Genomic DNA, 13,023 nt, shown 5'->3' with positions numbered 1-13,023 from the left:
TCCCGTTGGTGGTAGTGGTGTTAAGGGAATCTCAAGAAATCCATACCTGAATGCCATAGCATCTAGGTAAGTACATGTGACTTGACGGGAAGCCAGCCCTCATGATCCCCATCCATAATTATTACATTCTTGATAGAATTTTTATTTTTCCTTCACAATATGCGTGTCCGGAAGACTTTCCCTTCCCCTTAAAATACTACAACGTAGGAACAAACAAGTCACTCACTTTAAATGTTTGGCTTTTTTGAAGTTGGTTAGAATTGCCTATTCCTACTGCTATTTGTTTGTCAGGAACAGAACAAAATACAACCTGAAAAGCTGTCAAGAACCTCACTGAGCTGGCAAACTTCTGGAATCTCTAACAAAGCATCTCTTAACAGGAATGTTTAGGTTAATTCTTCAGGTCTACAGAAAAAAAAATGACAGTGTTCTGTTTGGAATCATCATGTGTTAATCTTGCAAAGCCCAGATAAGTTTTAAGTAAAATATTTTAGGTATGCATTATGAAGTGAATATATGTAAATTTACTGCAATTATACATTATTTAGTGATGTTTAAAATGAATATGTAACTGAAAACTACAATTTTATCTGCAGTATTTGAATGTAATTCTATTAGAATATAAAAGTTTAGTTTTTTTATAAAAGTTTATAAAAGTTTTTATAAAAGTTTAGTTTTAAATAAAGTTTTTTATTCTAATTATATAATTAGAATATAAAAGTTTAAAGATAAAATAGTCATGCTTCATTTCTATATTCAAGTTATGTTATAAAATTAACAAGATTAGAAGTAACTAAGCTTTTCTAATTATTTCTGCTTCAGTCTCCCATATGCCTCTCTAACGTGGGTAAAGCATGTATTTAGTATTAGACCTGTAAGATTTTTATACTTTATTACTATGTGTTTCATTCAAAATCTTCATTAACATTTTCCAAACTCCACAAAACATTGCTAAATTAATGCAGAAAGACAGCATGACTCTTCTCCCATTTTTTTGCCCTGATATTCTGAATGTGTTCATTCATCAACAAAAAAAAAAAAAAAAACAAAAAACAAAGCCCAGGACGAGCATTTTCAAAACTAGGACCCAAAGGATTGCTGGGTGGGAGTTACTGAGTATGCAACACTGTTACTTATTCATCCATATTTTAGATAATTTTATTGAATTACTTTTGAACACTAGTAGGAAATGTTTTTGAAATTCCTTTTTAAAATCCTGACCCACATTTCTTTTTAAAGGTAAGTATTTTGTATACGGTACTTCGAATTTATAGGATATGGGAGTTCAAATCCCCAGGAGTGGGTGCTTTCAAGTCTTGATTCAGGAAAGATTTTAAGCATGCCCCTGGGACAGTCCCTGTGCGTGCTCTTGGCTGTCCTCTGTCATTGCAGGAATCAGTAAAAGTTTGCTTCAGCAGAAACAAGATTGGCTTTAAAGACAATAAAATAGCAGTGAAACATTCTACTAATGCCACTTGCTTTTGTGTTTTCCATCTACAGACATTTATCTGGCAAGCTTTTTGATGAAAAGCTATACTATGCCACCAGAACAATGACTTTTTTTCCTTGTAAAAATAACTTTCAGTGATTTCAAATAAAAGTGATTTTAAATTTCACAACCTGAAATAACTTTGTACATGTAAAACCACAATAAGAGTAATTGAAAAAAACAACAACATTTAGGAGAGACAGGAATCACGTCTATAGAAATCGGGTGTTAAACTCATGCAATGTCTCACAATGGCAAACTTCACCCCGTTCTACACAGGGGTTGTTCTTCAGCAGAGGCTGGCAACGGGCACGGTTTCATGCCACTGATCCCAGCTGTTGACAGCTTCCCAGATTGCCTTTCAACCTAAACCTGCTGAGTCTGAAAATGAAGAGCCGATAGGGACTATAATAAGCCTACGGTTCATCTTGAGACTAGTAGACTAGGACCTGGGGAGAAGACACAATACACAAAACCAAAAAATTAAAGAAACAAAACAAAGGAAAGCAAAAAGGAAAGCAAAAAGGAAAGCAAAAAGGAAAGCAAAAAGGAAAGCAAAAAGGAAAGCAAAAAGGAAAGCAAAAAGGAAAGCAAAAAGGAAAGCAAAAAGGAAAGCAAAAAGGAAAGCAAAAAGGAAAGCAAAAAGAGGAGGGTCTTCCAAAGCAGACTTCTGCAAGTTGGAAGACAACTGGTTTTGGAGAAGACCTGTTTAATAAGACTGATGGGTTTCACTGTCACATACCTGTAGCAATTATTATGGAATTTGTTGTAAGAAGAGAGAGTAATTAGACCTCCCCATGCTGCAGATAAGGAGAAGAAAATCTGAGTGGCAGCATCCTTCCAAACCTAAGTAAGACAGACAGGAGAGGAAATAGCATCGGCTTCAGGAGAGAGTATTAGAAAGATCGACAACACTATTAAATGTTACTGTTAGGGGATTAACACATAAGTAGTTTAAATAAACTGTAGAGCAATGGATGTCAATAAAACATTTAAAAGCTAAATCCTGCCCTGAAATACATAGTGCCCATTTGATGGGGAGTACTGTTCTTGTTGAGCCCATATAAAAAGACAATATAACCTTTGCCATGTATGGAAGGCACAAATATTCAAGCTGTATTGCTTGATATGTATCAGTTCAAATACATTCAGCAAGGAAAACACAAATCAAGAGGAAAAATCTGCATCGGGTGCTGATGGTTTATGCACCAGCGGTCCTAAATAATACTTTATCTTTGTGATAAAAGAAAGAACCTCAATGTTGCTCAACGTGCTACTTATGAATGAGATAACATTAAATTTAGGGTAAATTTCTGTCATTAGGTGTACAAAGAGCATAGTGTAAGTTAGGGCTATTTGGACACCAGGACCAGTTTCCTCCCATCAGAAGAAAAGGCATGTTCAACCAAGTCTCTCCTAAAAAAAAAAAAAAAAACCAAACAAAACAACCAAACAACATTGTTTGTTCTGTAACAAAGTTCTTCAAAGCCTTAAGCACATTTAGATAAAACATTTCTAAATTGCCTGGAATTTCAGAGGAGTTGGTCTTACTTATCACTTACGAAATGTTCGAAGCCTTGGTATTTCTATTTATAAGCTTTCCTACAAAGTCTGATTTTCCACCCAAGTCCACAGTGCAGAAATGGAGATACATGTACATGCACAGATATACAGGTGGACCTATACACACACTACCCAGTTGGAAGATATTACTTAAACACTACTTTAAAAGTTACCAGCCAGCAAGCAGTCAATCCTTCATCTAGCTGAGCATAATATACAGCTCTTAATTAATGTTAAAACTGCAAATAAAATTAAAAACGGAAGCTCGCCTGAATATTATTGAACACTTACCCAGGGTTATACAGATACTTAGTGTATTCAGACAGCCCCATTTTGCAAAAGGCACCAGTTCTCGCCTCCTTTACTGCACAATGTGGGATCCAAAAATGCTCACATTTAATGCAAAATTAATTTCTGTATTGTTTGCAAAAGATGTAATACTCCCATCACCAAAGGATCAAAATACCCATTATTGCAGAGATATTAAGGAAATTAAGATCTGCACAATTCATCCAGGAAATTGATTTCAGCTTTAATTATCAATCTTTCAGTGTGATATCATATCACTATTGACAGAGGAAAAAATTTCTTAGGGGGAAGAAAAAAAACAAACCACCAAACCAAACAGTAAATTTCCTGAGGTGTTGCTAAAAATCCTTCTTAAATTTCTAAAGAAAAAAGAGCCTGAATTGTAACTCTCAGCTCAGGCTCCAGTTCAGTCTCCAGAATCCTGCCTCAAGACACTTAAGACCGACACGCGGGCACTCGTGTGCCACGTCAGACAAATATATGATCCGTGGGTAGATTTACATCTACACAGACACAAATCCATGTGTATTTTTGGAACACGTTTTACTGGCTTCATTGGCAACAAATGACTTTTTTAGAAATCAGTTGAAATCATGAGTGAGGGAGCAGAGCTGGAGCTCCATCTCATACAGCCAATGCTTAAAGAGCAAAGCCAGGTACCAAGTCCCTTAATTCTGTCCTCTCCTACACAGCAAGTAGCCTTGTTTCCTACAACGCGGGTCGGATAGCGATCACAGCTGCTCTGTGCCGGTATATGTGCTACTGGGGAGTTAGATTAGGATGTGTAATTTGAGTTTGTTTTATCTAATGTCTCGTGCATTATTCAGAACAATCTTTGCTCAACGAGTAAAATACACCTAGTCAGAGCATTTCTCAAGAAATGCAGATAGCTTTATTAAGTTACCTATTAAGAGCTTCATGTGCTTGTTCAAGTCAAGGCAGCATCCATCAGACACCAGCGTATGAAAATCTGTACTTCCTTTTTAATTCCCTATTTTCCAAATGCACCTGCTCTGCGAGATTCAGGTGAAATATTAAATGTGACGTAAATACCGTTTCTATAATAATATATGTAAAAAAAATGTTATGTGCACACAAATAACAAACGCCCATTCCAACATCGCTCCACGTAAGATGAAGAACAAGTTTCCACAGGCGACAATACCGCCTCTGCCCATAGAAAATGCTTGCAACAGATATTAAGAAACCCGTATGAATGATTCACCCTAGCAGAGTTATAAGTGCAATAATAAGCCCACCATAGCATCAATTAGCTTCTCCCACTTTGGTGTGATGAAGTACCAGATTCCAGCTCCAGCTCCAGGTAGAGTTACTCCTCTTATAAGAAGGATGATGAGAACTACGTAGGGGAACGTAGCTGTAAAGTACACCACCTGGACAGACCAAAAAAAAGATTATGGAAAGGGCTTATTTGGATCTATAAGAAGAGAGGAGGGGAAATACAAGTGCTACACTATTGCCTGAAGAAAGCAATTACTCGGGCTCAGAGACAACAGGGTTATTTCCCAGGAAATCTGAAATTTTACAGCTCTTCTTGCTGCTGGAAACAGGAATAATGTCAATAGCAACAGAGGTAAGAGTTGGGGTTCTAGAGAGAGAGGGAAAGAAAAAGCAGAAAGGAAAGTCTGGAGAGGAACAACAGGAATTTATAGCTAAATGAAAATATCATTTTTGATCCTTGCTCAGAGGAAACTAACACAGCTCAATGGAAACAAAATGAGCAATGCCATCCAATACCACTTAAGGTTCTGATTTTTCCTATATATTTCTCTGTATCTAACTAAGCCTAAAGAATTTTGATTACTGTTTGTACCTCTTAATCATTACATATCACCAGGAAAATATTTATGGTCCCAATGCAAAAAAAAAGAAAGTCAGTGGAACGATCCAGATAGACCTAATCATCATTATTTCTAAATACACAACAGAGGTTGCGAGTTTAATGTCTTAATAATTATCTAGTACAGAGCAGAGCGCTCTCTGTGGTCAAATAAAATGGCTACATTATAACCAGTTAAGCTGTACACTCTACCCAAAAGCATTTCAAATCCTTTTACACTTTAACCTCTGAATCTTACAGGGACCAGAACCATCTGAGCTGAAATGACTTTTGAAACTGCTTTCCCAACTTTCTCCTTGCTGTTTCAAGAGGCGTTTCAAGAAGTTGCCCCAATGAATTTTTGTGCTGTGGCTATACTGAACTCATCTGTGCATAAATGCAGGTTTTCTATCCCTGACACCAGGAGTCACTATTTTTCTGGGCCACGAAGGCTCACTTAAAGAAATACCTATTGCCACATCCAAACCCAACTTATTATTCTCTACAACTTCTGTTTCTTGGCTCTGGCCTTTCATGAAACAGTTTTTCCTATCACACTAAGGTGGGGGGGTTGAATAGATCTCAACTTTCCCCTGGCCCTCTGAGTCTCTGGATTTTCTGAAAATTCCCAAGCTACCTCACAGCAGATGTTGTCAGCTTCTAAATGCAAAGGAATGGCTTCGAATCAGAAACCCTGTGCCCAGCTCTAGAAAATTCATAGCTGTCTGTGCATATCCACTATCTTAATCCCAGGAAATACCTCGTTATTTTGCTCCAGCTTTTTTATCTTTTCAGCCTACTCTTTGTAAATAAGCTACATATATGCTATGTCATCATCTAGCATTTTAACCTGTGTGCTAATTGCAGTGGCATTGATGGAGAAGTCTCAGCTATTGCATTCCTGCAGGTTTCACAAAAAAACCCACCCAAACCAGTGCTGCCGCTGAAGAAAAAGCTGCATTTCTCTGCTCTGACGGCTGCCCAGCCAATTCGTATGCCTCTACTTCCATGCCAATGAGAGGACATGCTCCCTCTTGACACGGTTGCTAGTTAGGAGGCATGGCAGAAAGCTGCAGCATTGGGGGGTGAGGGAGAAGGTGACGTGAGACGTCAGAGAAGCAGAGCAAGGAGCTGGGTTACCGCAAGGAGCAGTTTTAGAAAGATGGCACGCAAATATTTGGGAAAAGAAGATACACACTGTCGCTGCTCACGCTCACCATAGACCAGTTTAAGTTCGGTTCTGATTTTAAAATACGTTACTTAACATCTTAATTTACATCACAGTTTCCCCGATTACAGTGAAATGTGAGATGATCGCAGAATTTTCATGAATGCCACACAGAATAGGGAAGGCTGCTGAAGGCACTTTTTTGCCATCCAACTGCTGAGCGCAGCTCAAGGGCTCATTTTAAACTTACTGAAGATTAGGGAACAAACACTGAATGAAAATTATCTTTTTGTATGTTTTGGCTAGACAGGAAAACACAGACAGGAAAAAGGCATTTCATTAACACCTAGCCATTTACTGAAAATAATTTTCAGTAATTCACTGCCTTAAACAAGAGTGTGATCCCCTTAAAGCAGCATGCTGCTTTCTTGCAAGTGTACAATCACAAATATTTTTCTTACTTTTCCTGATGACTTGATTCCTTTAGCAAGGGAGGCATATACAATCACCCAAGCTAGGAAAAGAGATAGTGCCAAGGGCCATCTAATCTCACCAGGATATTCAATCCCTGCTGAAATCTTCAATACAAAGTACCTAAGAATAAAAAAGAAATTTAAAAAAAATAAATAAAAAGGAAAAAAATTAATTACAGCAACTGCAGGCAGTAATTCAGTGCAAAACCTTACAGTATTTTGTTTTGCTTCAGCGTTCTCAGTGGTTTCTCTAGAAGGTTCCAGTGATTCTCACCATGTATTATTTTATTTATCTGCATTGCAGTAGTAGATAAAAATGCCAGGCATGGGCCAACACCCCAGCTGTACTAAGCACCACAGGAACAGAACACAAATAATCCAGCATTTGAAATTTAGCTTTCATCGTTCCTACGTGTAAAAAAATGAGTATCATTTGCTGTCCTTAAGTATTCTATTTCTAGTCTTCCAAACAGTGATTTGTTGTCTGTTACAGTGGATTTTAGAGAAAGATTAACATAACGTCTCTAAACAAAGAAAGATCTTACTTGAAGTATTCCTCACTTCCACTGACAAATGTTTTGTTTCCTTCACTGGTGAAGTTAACCATAGTCAAGTTTGGATAGGCACTCATACAGAAAGTAGAGTTCTTGATTTGTATTTTTGGGTGGTCACCAATAATGCAGGAATCTAGGAAGAAAAGAAAACGAAGAGAAAAATCACTCATCTAGGGGTTTTTTTCCCCCCCCAGGTTGGGTGTAAAATGACAACAAAAAGCATTAGATCACACACATTACTTGAACTTTTGCTCTGTGTTAGGTTTCTGGAACACCTTGCTTACAGAAGCTATAAGGGTCCGAGAGAACTAGGTCTTAACATCTCTCGTGATTTCCCCCCTTCATCCCAAATGTCTAAGGCGTAAAAAGAGTCTGAGGAAGTGAAAGACCCCGGGGGTCACCCCACCCGGGGGCAGAGGCCGCTGTGTAGCCCCGAGCCGGATTAGGGAGCGCCGAGGGAGTCCCGGGGAGCCGCGTCCAGCCCGGCGGGCCCCCGGCCCCGGGGCAGGAGGGCAGGGGACCCGCACCCCCCGCCGCTGCGGAGCCCCGGCTGGCAGCTCTTCCCGGAGGATACTTCCTCGGGGGAAGGAAATAACCGCTTTTCAGGTCGTTGCATGTTTGGGCCGTTTGCAAAAACGGGTTTTGGTTTGGGTTTGGGGTTTTTTTTTTTCGTTAAAAATAAGCCGCACTAAAGCCCGAGAAGTTGTCTTTAACAGACACCAGAGGCTGCCAGCTGTAGCATTTCGTTCCGTGATTTACCCCCTACACAGAGTTTTTACCGGGGGGGGGGGGGAGAAGTCTGGCTTTTTTTAGCATTATAGTTGAAAACTCCCATTTCTCCTTGATGAGGAAAAATGTAAATGGGGGGGGGGGGGGGGGAAGAAAAGCGCCCGGACTACACAGATCACTTGGGAAGCGACGGGTCCTCCGTGCTGGGAACCTCGCCCGGCCACGGGCACCCGCAGTCTCCGCTGGCATCTCCCAGGGGCGCAGCTGAGCCGGAGAAAGCTCTGGAAACCCAGCACGGCCACAAAGGGCGGGGGGGGGAAGCCTGTCCCCACTTACCTAACAAAAGTTTGTTTTTATCTTTACAGTCTGGTGTGTTCCACGGGTTGTTACAGGAAGCCCAAGGTAGCACAGGTACGAAGGACGCAAAAAGGTAGAAAAGCGTATAGCACAGGATAATGTTGTAATATATGGCTATCAGAACCGAGATGATCAGCATCGCAATGCCACAGCCTGAGAGAAAAGAGAGGGAGAGAGGAAAAGACCGGCGTTAGTCCCCGGCGGAGGAGGGGAGCGGCGGGTCCCGGCGGCTGCACCGGCTTCGGCTGGGGCAGGACCCAGCGCATCCCCCGCCAGAAAGGGCTCCCGCGCGCAACGACCGCGCAACTTGCGCGCTCAGAGCCGCCCGCGGGGCGCCGACGCCCGCTGAGAGACCAGCGGGAGAGCCCCTGGCATGCGGCTGCGCGCCTGCGGACGCGCCGCGGAGCGGGGGCGCGGGGCGGCGGTGCTTAAGCCATGCAAGGGGGGGGTGCAGGTCATGCTCCCCCAAACCGGGCCGGCTCCTGCTCCGCTCACCTTGCAAGGCGGGGATGGCTTTCCAGACCGACACGGGCCCCTGACTAGCAAACTGCCCCAGGGAGACTTCCAGGAAGAAAATGGGGATCCCAGCTAGAGCCAACATCATCAAATAGGGGATGAGAAAGGCACCTTGGGGGGGAGGAGGGCGAGAAAAGAGAGAACAACCTGAATCATCGCGCGTAGGCGGGGGGCCCGCGGAGGGGCCGCGCCGCTGCGTTCATCCCACGGGGGTGAACTCGCCCCCTCCGCGGCGCGCTGCGGAGAGCCCCGCGCAGCCCCCGCGGCGGCTGCAGGCTAGGAACGGGCTCTCCTCGGGCCGAAACGGGTCCATTTCTGCCCGTGATGCTGGGGACGGCTCAGTCAAGACCTGCAGCTACTAAAGATTTTCTGTTGCTCTCGATTGCCGGCGTCCCAGCCTCGACAGGGGCGAGCAGCTGTCTGCATCTCCAGCGCTTGCTCGAGACAATATTCTTGTTACACGAGTATGGTAACACCTCCCACTTCTAAGTTCTTACACGTAAAAAGGAAAAAAAGCTTACTTTTTTTTTTTTAAGAATTATTTTGGTTTTAAATCGCTAGTTCTTTCACATAAAATAGCTCTTACAGCCTCTACACAACTGTTTTCAACGGTCGCAGCACCAACAGCCCCTGCTGATAGTCCTGCGCAGAGGGAAGAGGCTTACAGCTGCAGTAGGTTGTAGCAGTAACACCCACCGGTTCCCAGTTGAAATAAGAGCCTCTGTTAGGAGAACCTCCGCAAATAAAGTTGATTTTTTCCCCTTGTAAACTATTAACGGCACAACCCCTCTTCTAACTTTTCTTCTCCTCTACTCTGCTGAGCAGCACTCGCTCTATTTCAAACGATTACTTTTCAACCGGCTCATTGAGAGATTTAAAAGAAATTCCCCAAACTTAACGAACTGACATAACGGCTGAACTCGGGTTCAAACGTCCTCGGGTGACTTTCCCGACTCGAAAGTCCTTTGTACCGCCCTCTCCCCCCTCCGCTTCCCCCGCCCCACGGTTTGCGGATTCAGACCCGATTGCGTTTAAATTCGGAGAAGGGGGGGCCGGAGCCCCGGCTCTGTGCCAGGGTGCGATCAGCCCCGCTCCTCATTTTCCTCCCTCTCCGGCCAGCAGTAATTGCAGGTGTCTTTAAGGCAAGCGCTACCTTCTAAGGACATCTTGTCGGAGCTTTCCTACTTTCAGAGCTGACCGTCAGGAAAACCCAGCCGGGGTTTCCAGCAGGTCGCGGCTGGTCTGGAGGTGCCCCCGGAGCTCGGCTCAGCCCGGGGCTCGCTGCCCGGCTTTGCCAGGCAAACGGGCACCGCCGGCCCCCGCTTCCCTCGTGTTTCTCCTTGCCCAAAAAGGCAGGGGCCGGCTCAGCCACGTACGGTACTGCAGGTAGAGAGACAGGAAAAAGCCATCATACCTCCCCCATTCTTAAAGGCCAGGTACGGGAACCTCCAGACATTGCCCAGCCCCACTGCATAACCCACCATGGAGAGGATGAAATCCAGCTTGCTAGACCAGTTCCCTCGGGCTTTATTTTCATCCCCTACATCGTCTTCCTAAACGGAGGGGGGAAGAAAAAAAAAAAAAAAAGAGAGATCGGAAAACAGCCACTTTTGCAAACGAGCATCACGGTGCCGGGGCTGCCGCCTTCACTGCAGGGAGACCCGGCGAGCAGCGGCCGGGGGAGGCACGGGGGGACTGGGGGGACCCTCCCCTGCAGCCCCCGCCCGCTGCTGCCCGCGCTCTCTTCTGCCAGAGAAAACAGGAGAGGGGCTTTTAAACCCCTGGCCCTCTCTCGGGCTGCTTCCGAGGGAGGGAAGGCGGCGACTGCAGCCCGGGGGGGCTGGGGGGGTTTCAGTCCCCGCAGCGCGGGCACCCCGGCCCAGCTGTGGCTCCTCCGGGAGAGAAATGCGCAGGGCTTGGCTCGACGGCTCCCTTCGCGGAGGCTCCGGCCACTGCAATGCGCATCTCCCAGCCGTGCTGGCATCTACACAGGGCCTCGGGAGGTGTGGGGGTGCGTGGGTCCTCATTCCCTGGTGCACGGGAGGTCCCATCGCCCTCTCTGGGGAGCAGAGCCCTCAGTGCCCTTGGATGGGTAAGGACTGACCACCGGTCCCCAGCAAAGCCCACAGGGGCCCAGCCCTTTCCCCCGGCACACACGAACGAAGTGAAAAACCGCTTTTACAGAACGAACCCGTCCCCCTCCCCTCCTTTCAGGGTAAACCTTCCTGGCCTCCCACCCCACCAACGGCAAACCCCTCCCGGGGCGCAGGGCCAGGGCATGGGAGGGTTTGACGGCTTGTGGGGTTGGGTTGATTGATTTTGCCTTATTTTTTGATTACAAGCTCCAAGGCATTCAGCCGCCCGGGGCTTGAGCAGCCCGCCGAGCCTGAGGAGGGGAAAGGCAGGGCATCCTTTCGCATCTGATGCTGGGGAAAGGACTTGGCCTCATGCAGGGAGGCCTAACCGGTGTGCGCACAGGCGTACCGCAGGCTGGAGCCCAGTTATACTGACAGGCACGGCTCAGTGGACGCATTGTAATTAGCAGGGAACTATTCATTGTAATTTATACCGATATTACATTATTAGCACTTGCCAGCAGTACAGCACTTGATCTAAGACCCTCCTTCCCCCCTCCCCATCGTACAGCCCCATCCCCAACTGATTTGGGCCTGAATTCAGAGTTTTGGCACCAAATCGGTGCTGAGTGGCAAAGACCTCTCCCTCCCACAAGCTGAAGCGGGGGAAGAAACCCCGTAAGGAGCCAACTTACCCCCTCCACTCTGCCAGGAAGAACAGAAGTGTTGCCATCTGTGCCCAGTACCACGGTACTCTGGCTCAAGGTCACCCAGGCGCCTTTGGCATTGTTTTGCTCCAGTGTGCTCTTACCAAGGTTTAGATTAGCGTCCCCGTCTGTGCTTTGCAAAGCGGGAATTTTGCAGTGAGGGATAGCAGCTTGCCCGGCAGCCCCTGCCCCAGGGCTGTGCTTGCACGGAAAGGTTTCCACAGATTCCCTCCGGAGCGTGGAGTTGGCTTGCACCGGGGCGCTGCTGAGCTTGCAGATTCCGACTTTGGTCCTCTCAAAATCATTTGGTTTAGCTTCTTCGGAAAGACGTGTTTTGCTGTCGTTCGAGAGTGATCGGGGAAGCCTGGCCATTGCAGCAGGAGCTTGCGATGGGGCGTTCTGTGGCTCATTTTCAGGGCTAATTCTTAGAACTCCCGCACCTTCATTGGGTCCAGGAGCAATGGCTTCAGGACTGTTCACAACCTGCTTGCTCATATCACTTTGACTGGCATAATCCTAAAATGACAACATCACATATTTTACCAAAAGAAAAAAGGAAAAAAAAAAAAAGGTTGGGGCTGCAGAGATTCTAAGAATTTCTTTCCTCGTGCACAAAACACGTGCACTAGAAAATCTGGATACAAAAGTGTTGCAGAATTTCGAGGTGCCCCGTCTCGCCTGCTTGCCCTTTCATTCAACGTTAACATTCTGGGGGAGAAAACAGTAAGGTACACAAAAAAATCAAAACAAACAAAAAACTGCACCAGCATCTGCAAACCTGTAATTCGAGTTTAAATAAGTGTTGCTACAGCACTGCGCCGCCAGACCTCGTTAGATTTCACATCACGACTCTAGGATGCTCCCTTCCCTATCACCACTGTAGAAGGATTCTTTAATTTTACGCCCCATTTCCTTTCTGTCATTCAACAATGCACATCGGCTTTTTTTTTTTTTAATATATATAGGCAATAGACAAGCTGCCCTGTAGGCAGCCAGAGATGTTAAAAAACAAGCGAAATAGCTCTGGTGAGCATTTCTGAGCTGGCTGCCACCCTTCAAAACCCGACAGCAAGGCAGTGAATCGCAAAAACAACCACACCAGCACAGCGGAATTAATGCCAATAACAGCTAGCTTTCCCTATACTTTGTCTTACGTTTCCAACTCGTACACCTCTAAAGATTTTTTCAAGCATTCCTGCATTCCTTAAACAGATTACTGACGACACTCCCACATCCCCACACC

General features: G+C 45.2%; 1 protein-coding gene across 2 annotated transcripts in view; it reads right to left on the bottom strand.

Annotated features, from left to right (window-relative positions):
* The window catches only part of SLC6A5 (solute carrier family 6 member 5), a 31,284-nt gene extending 19,351 nt beyond the window's left edge, over positions 1-11,933 (bottom strand). The window contains exons 1-9 of one of the 2 annotated variants that reach the window (XM_075501422.1): positions 11,765-11,933; positions 11,510-11,517; positions 10,413-10,551; positions 8,978-9,109; positions 8,462-8,635; positions 7,388-7,529; positions 6,831-6,963; positions 4,621-4,755; positions 2,232-2,335 (exon numbers count right to left, since the gene is read on the bottom strand). In XM_075501422.1, the coding sequence (XP_075357537.1) occupies positions 2,232-2,335; positions 4,621-4,755; positions 6,831-6,963; positions 7,388-7,529; positions 8,462-8,635; positions 8,978-9,109; positions 10,413-10,482 (890 nt within the window). In that variant the 5' untranslated portion in view covers positions 10,483-10,551; positions 11,510-11,517; positions 11,765-11,933. Of the gene's footprint in view, positions 1-2,231; positions 2,336-4,620; positions 4,756-6,830; positions 6,964-7,387; positions 7,530-8,461; positions 8,636-8,977; positions 9,110-10,412; positions 10,554-11,509; positions 11,518-11,758 lie in introns of both variants that reach the window. The other variant, XM_075501421.1, reaches the window with a different exon arrangement.
* Positions 11,934-13,023: the final 1,090 nt, after the last annotated feature.

The sequence above is a fragment of the Mycteria americana genome, chromosome 5 (assembly GCF_035582795.1).
Source record: "Mycteria americana isolate JAX WOST 10 ecotype Jacksonville Zoo and Gardens chromosome 5, USCA_MyAme_1.0, whole genome shotgun sequence".
In the NCBI taxonomy this organism is placed as follows: Eukaryota; Metazoa; Chordata; class Aves; order Ciconiiformes; family Ciconiidae; genus Mycteria; species Mycteria americana.
Note: the sequence above shows the minus strand (reverse complement) of the source record. Positions and strands in the feature narration are given on the sequence as shown.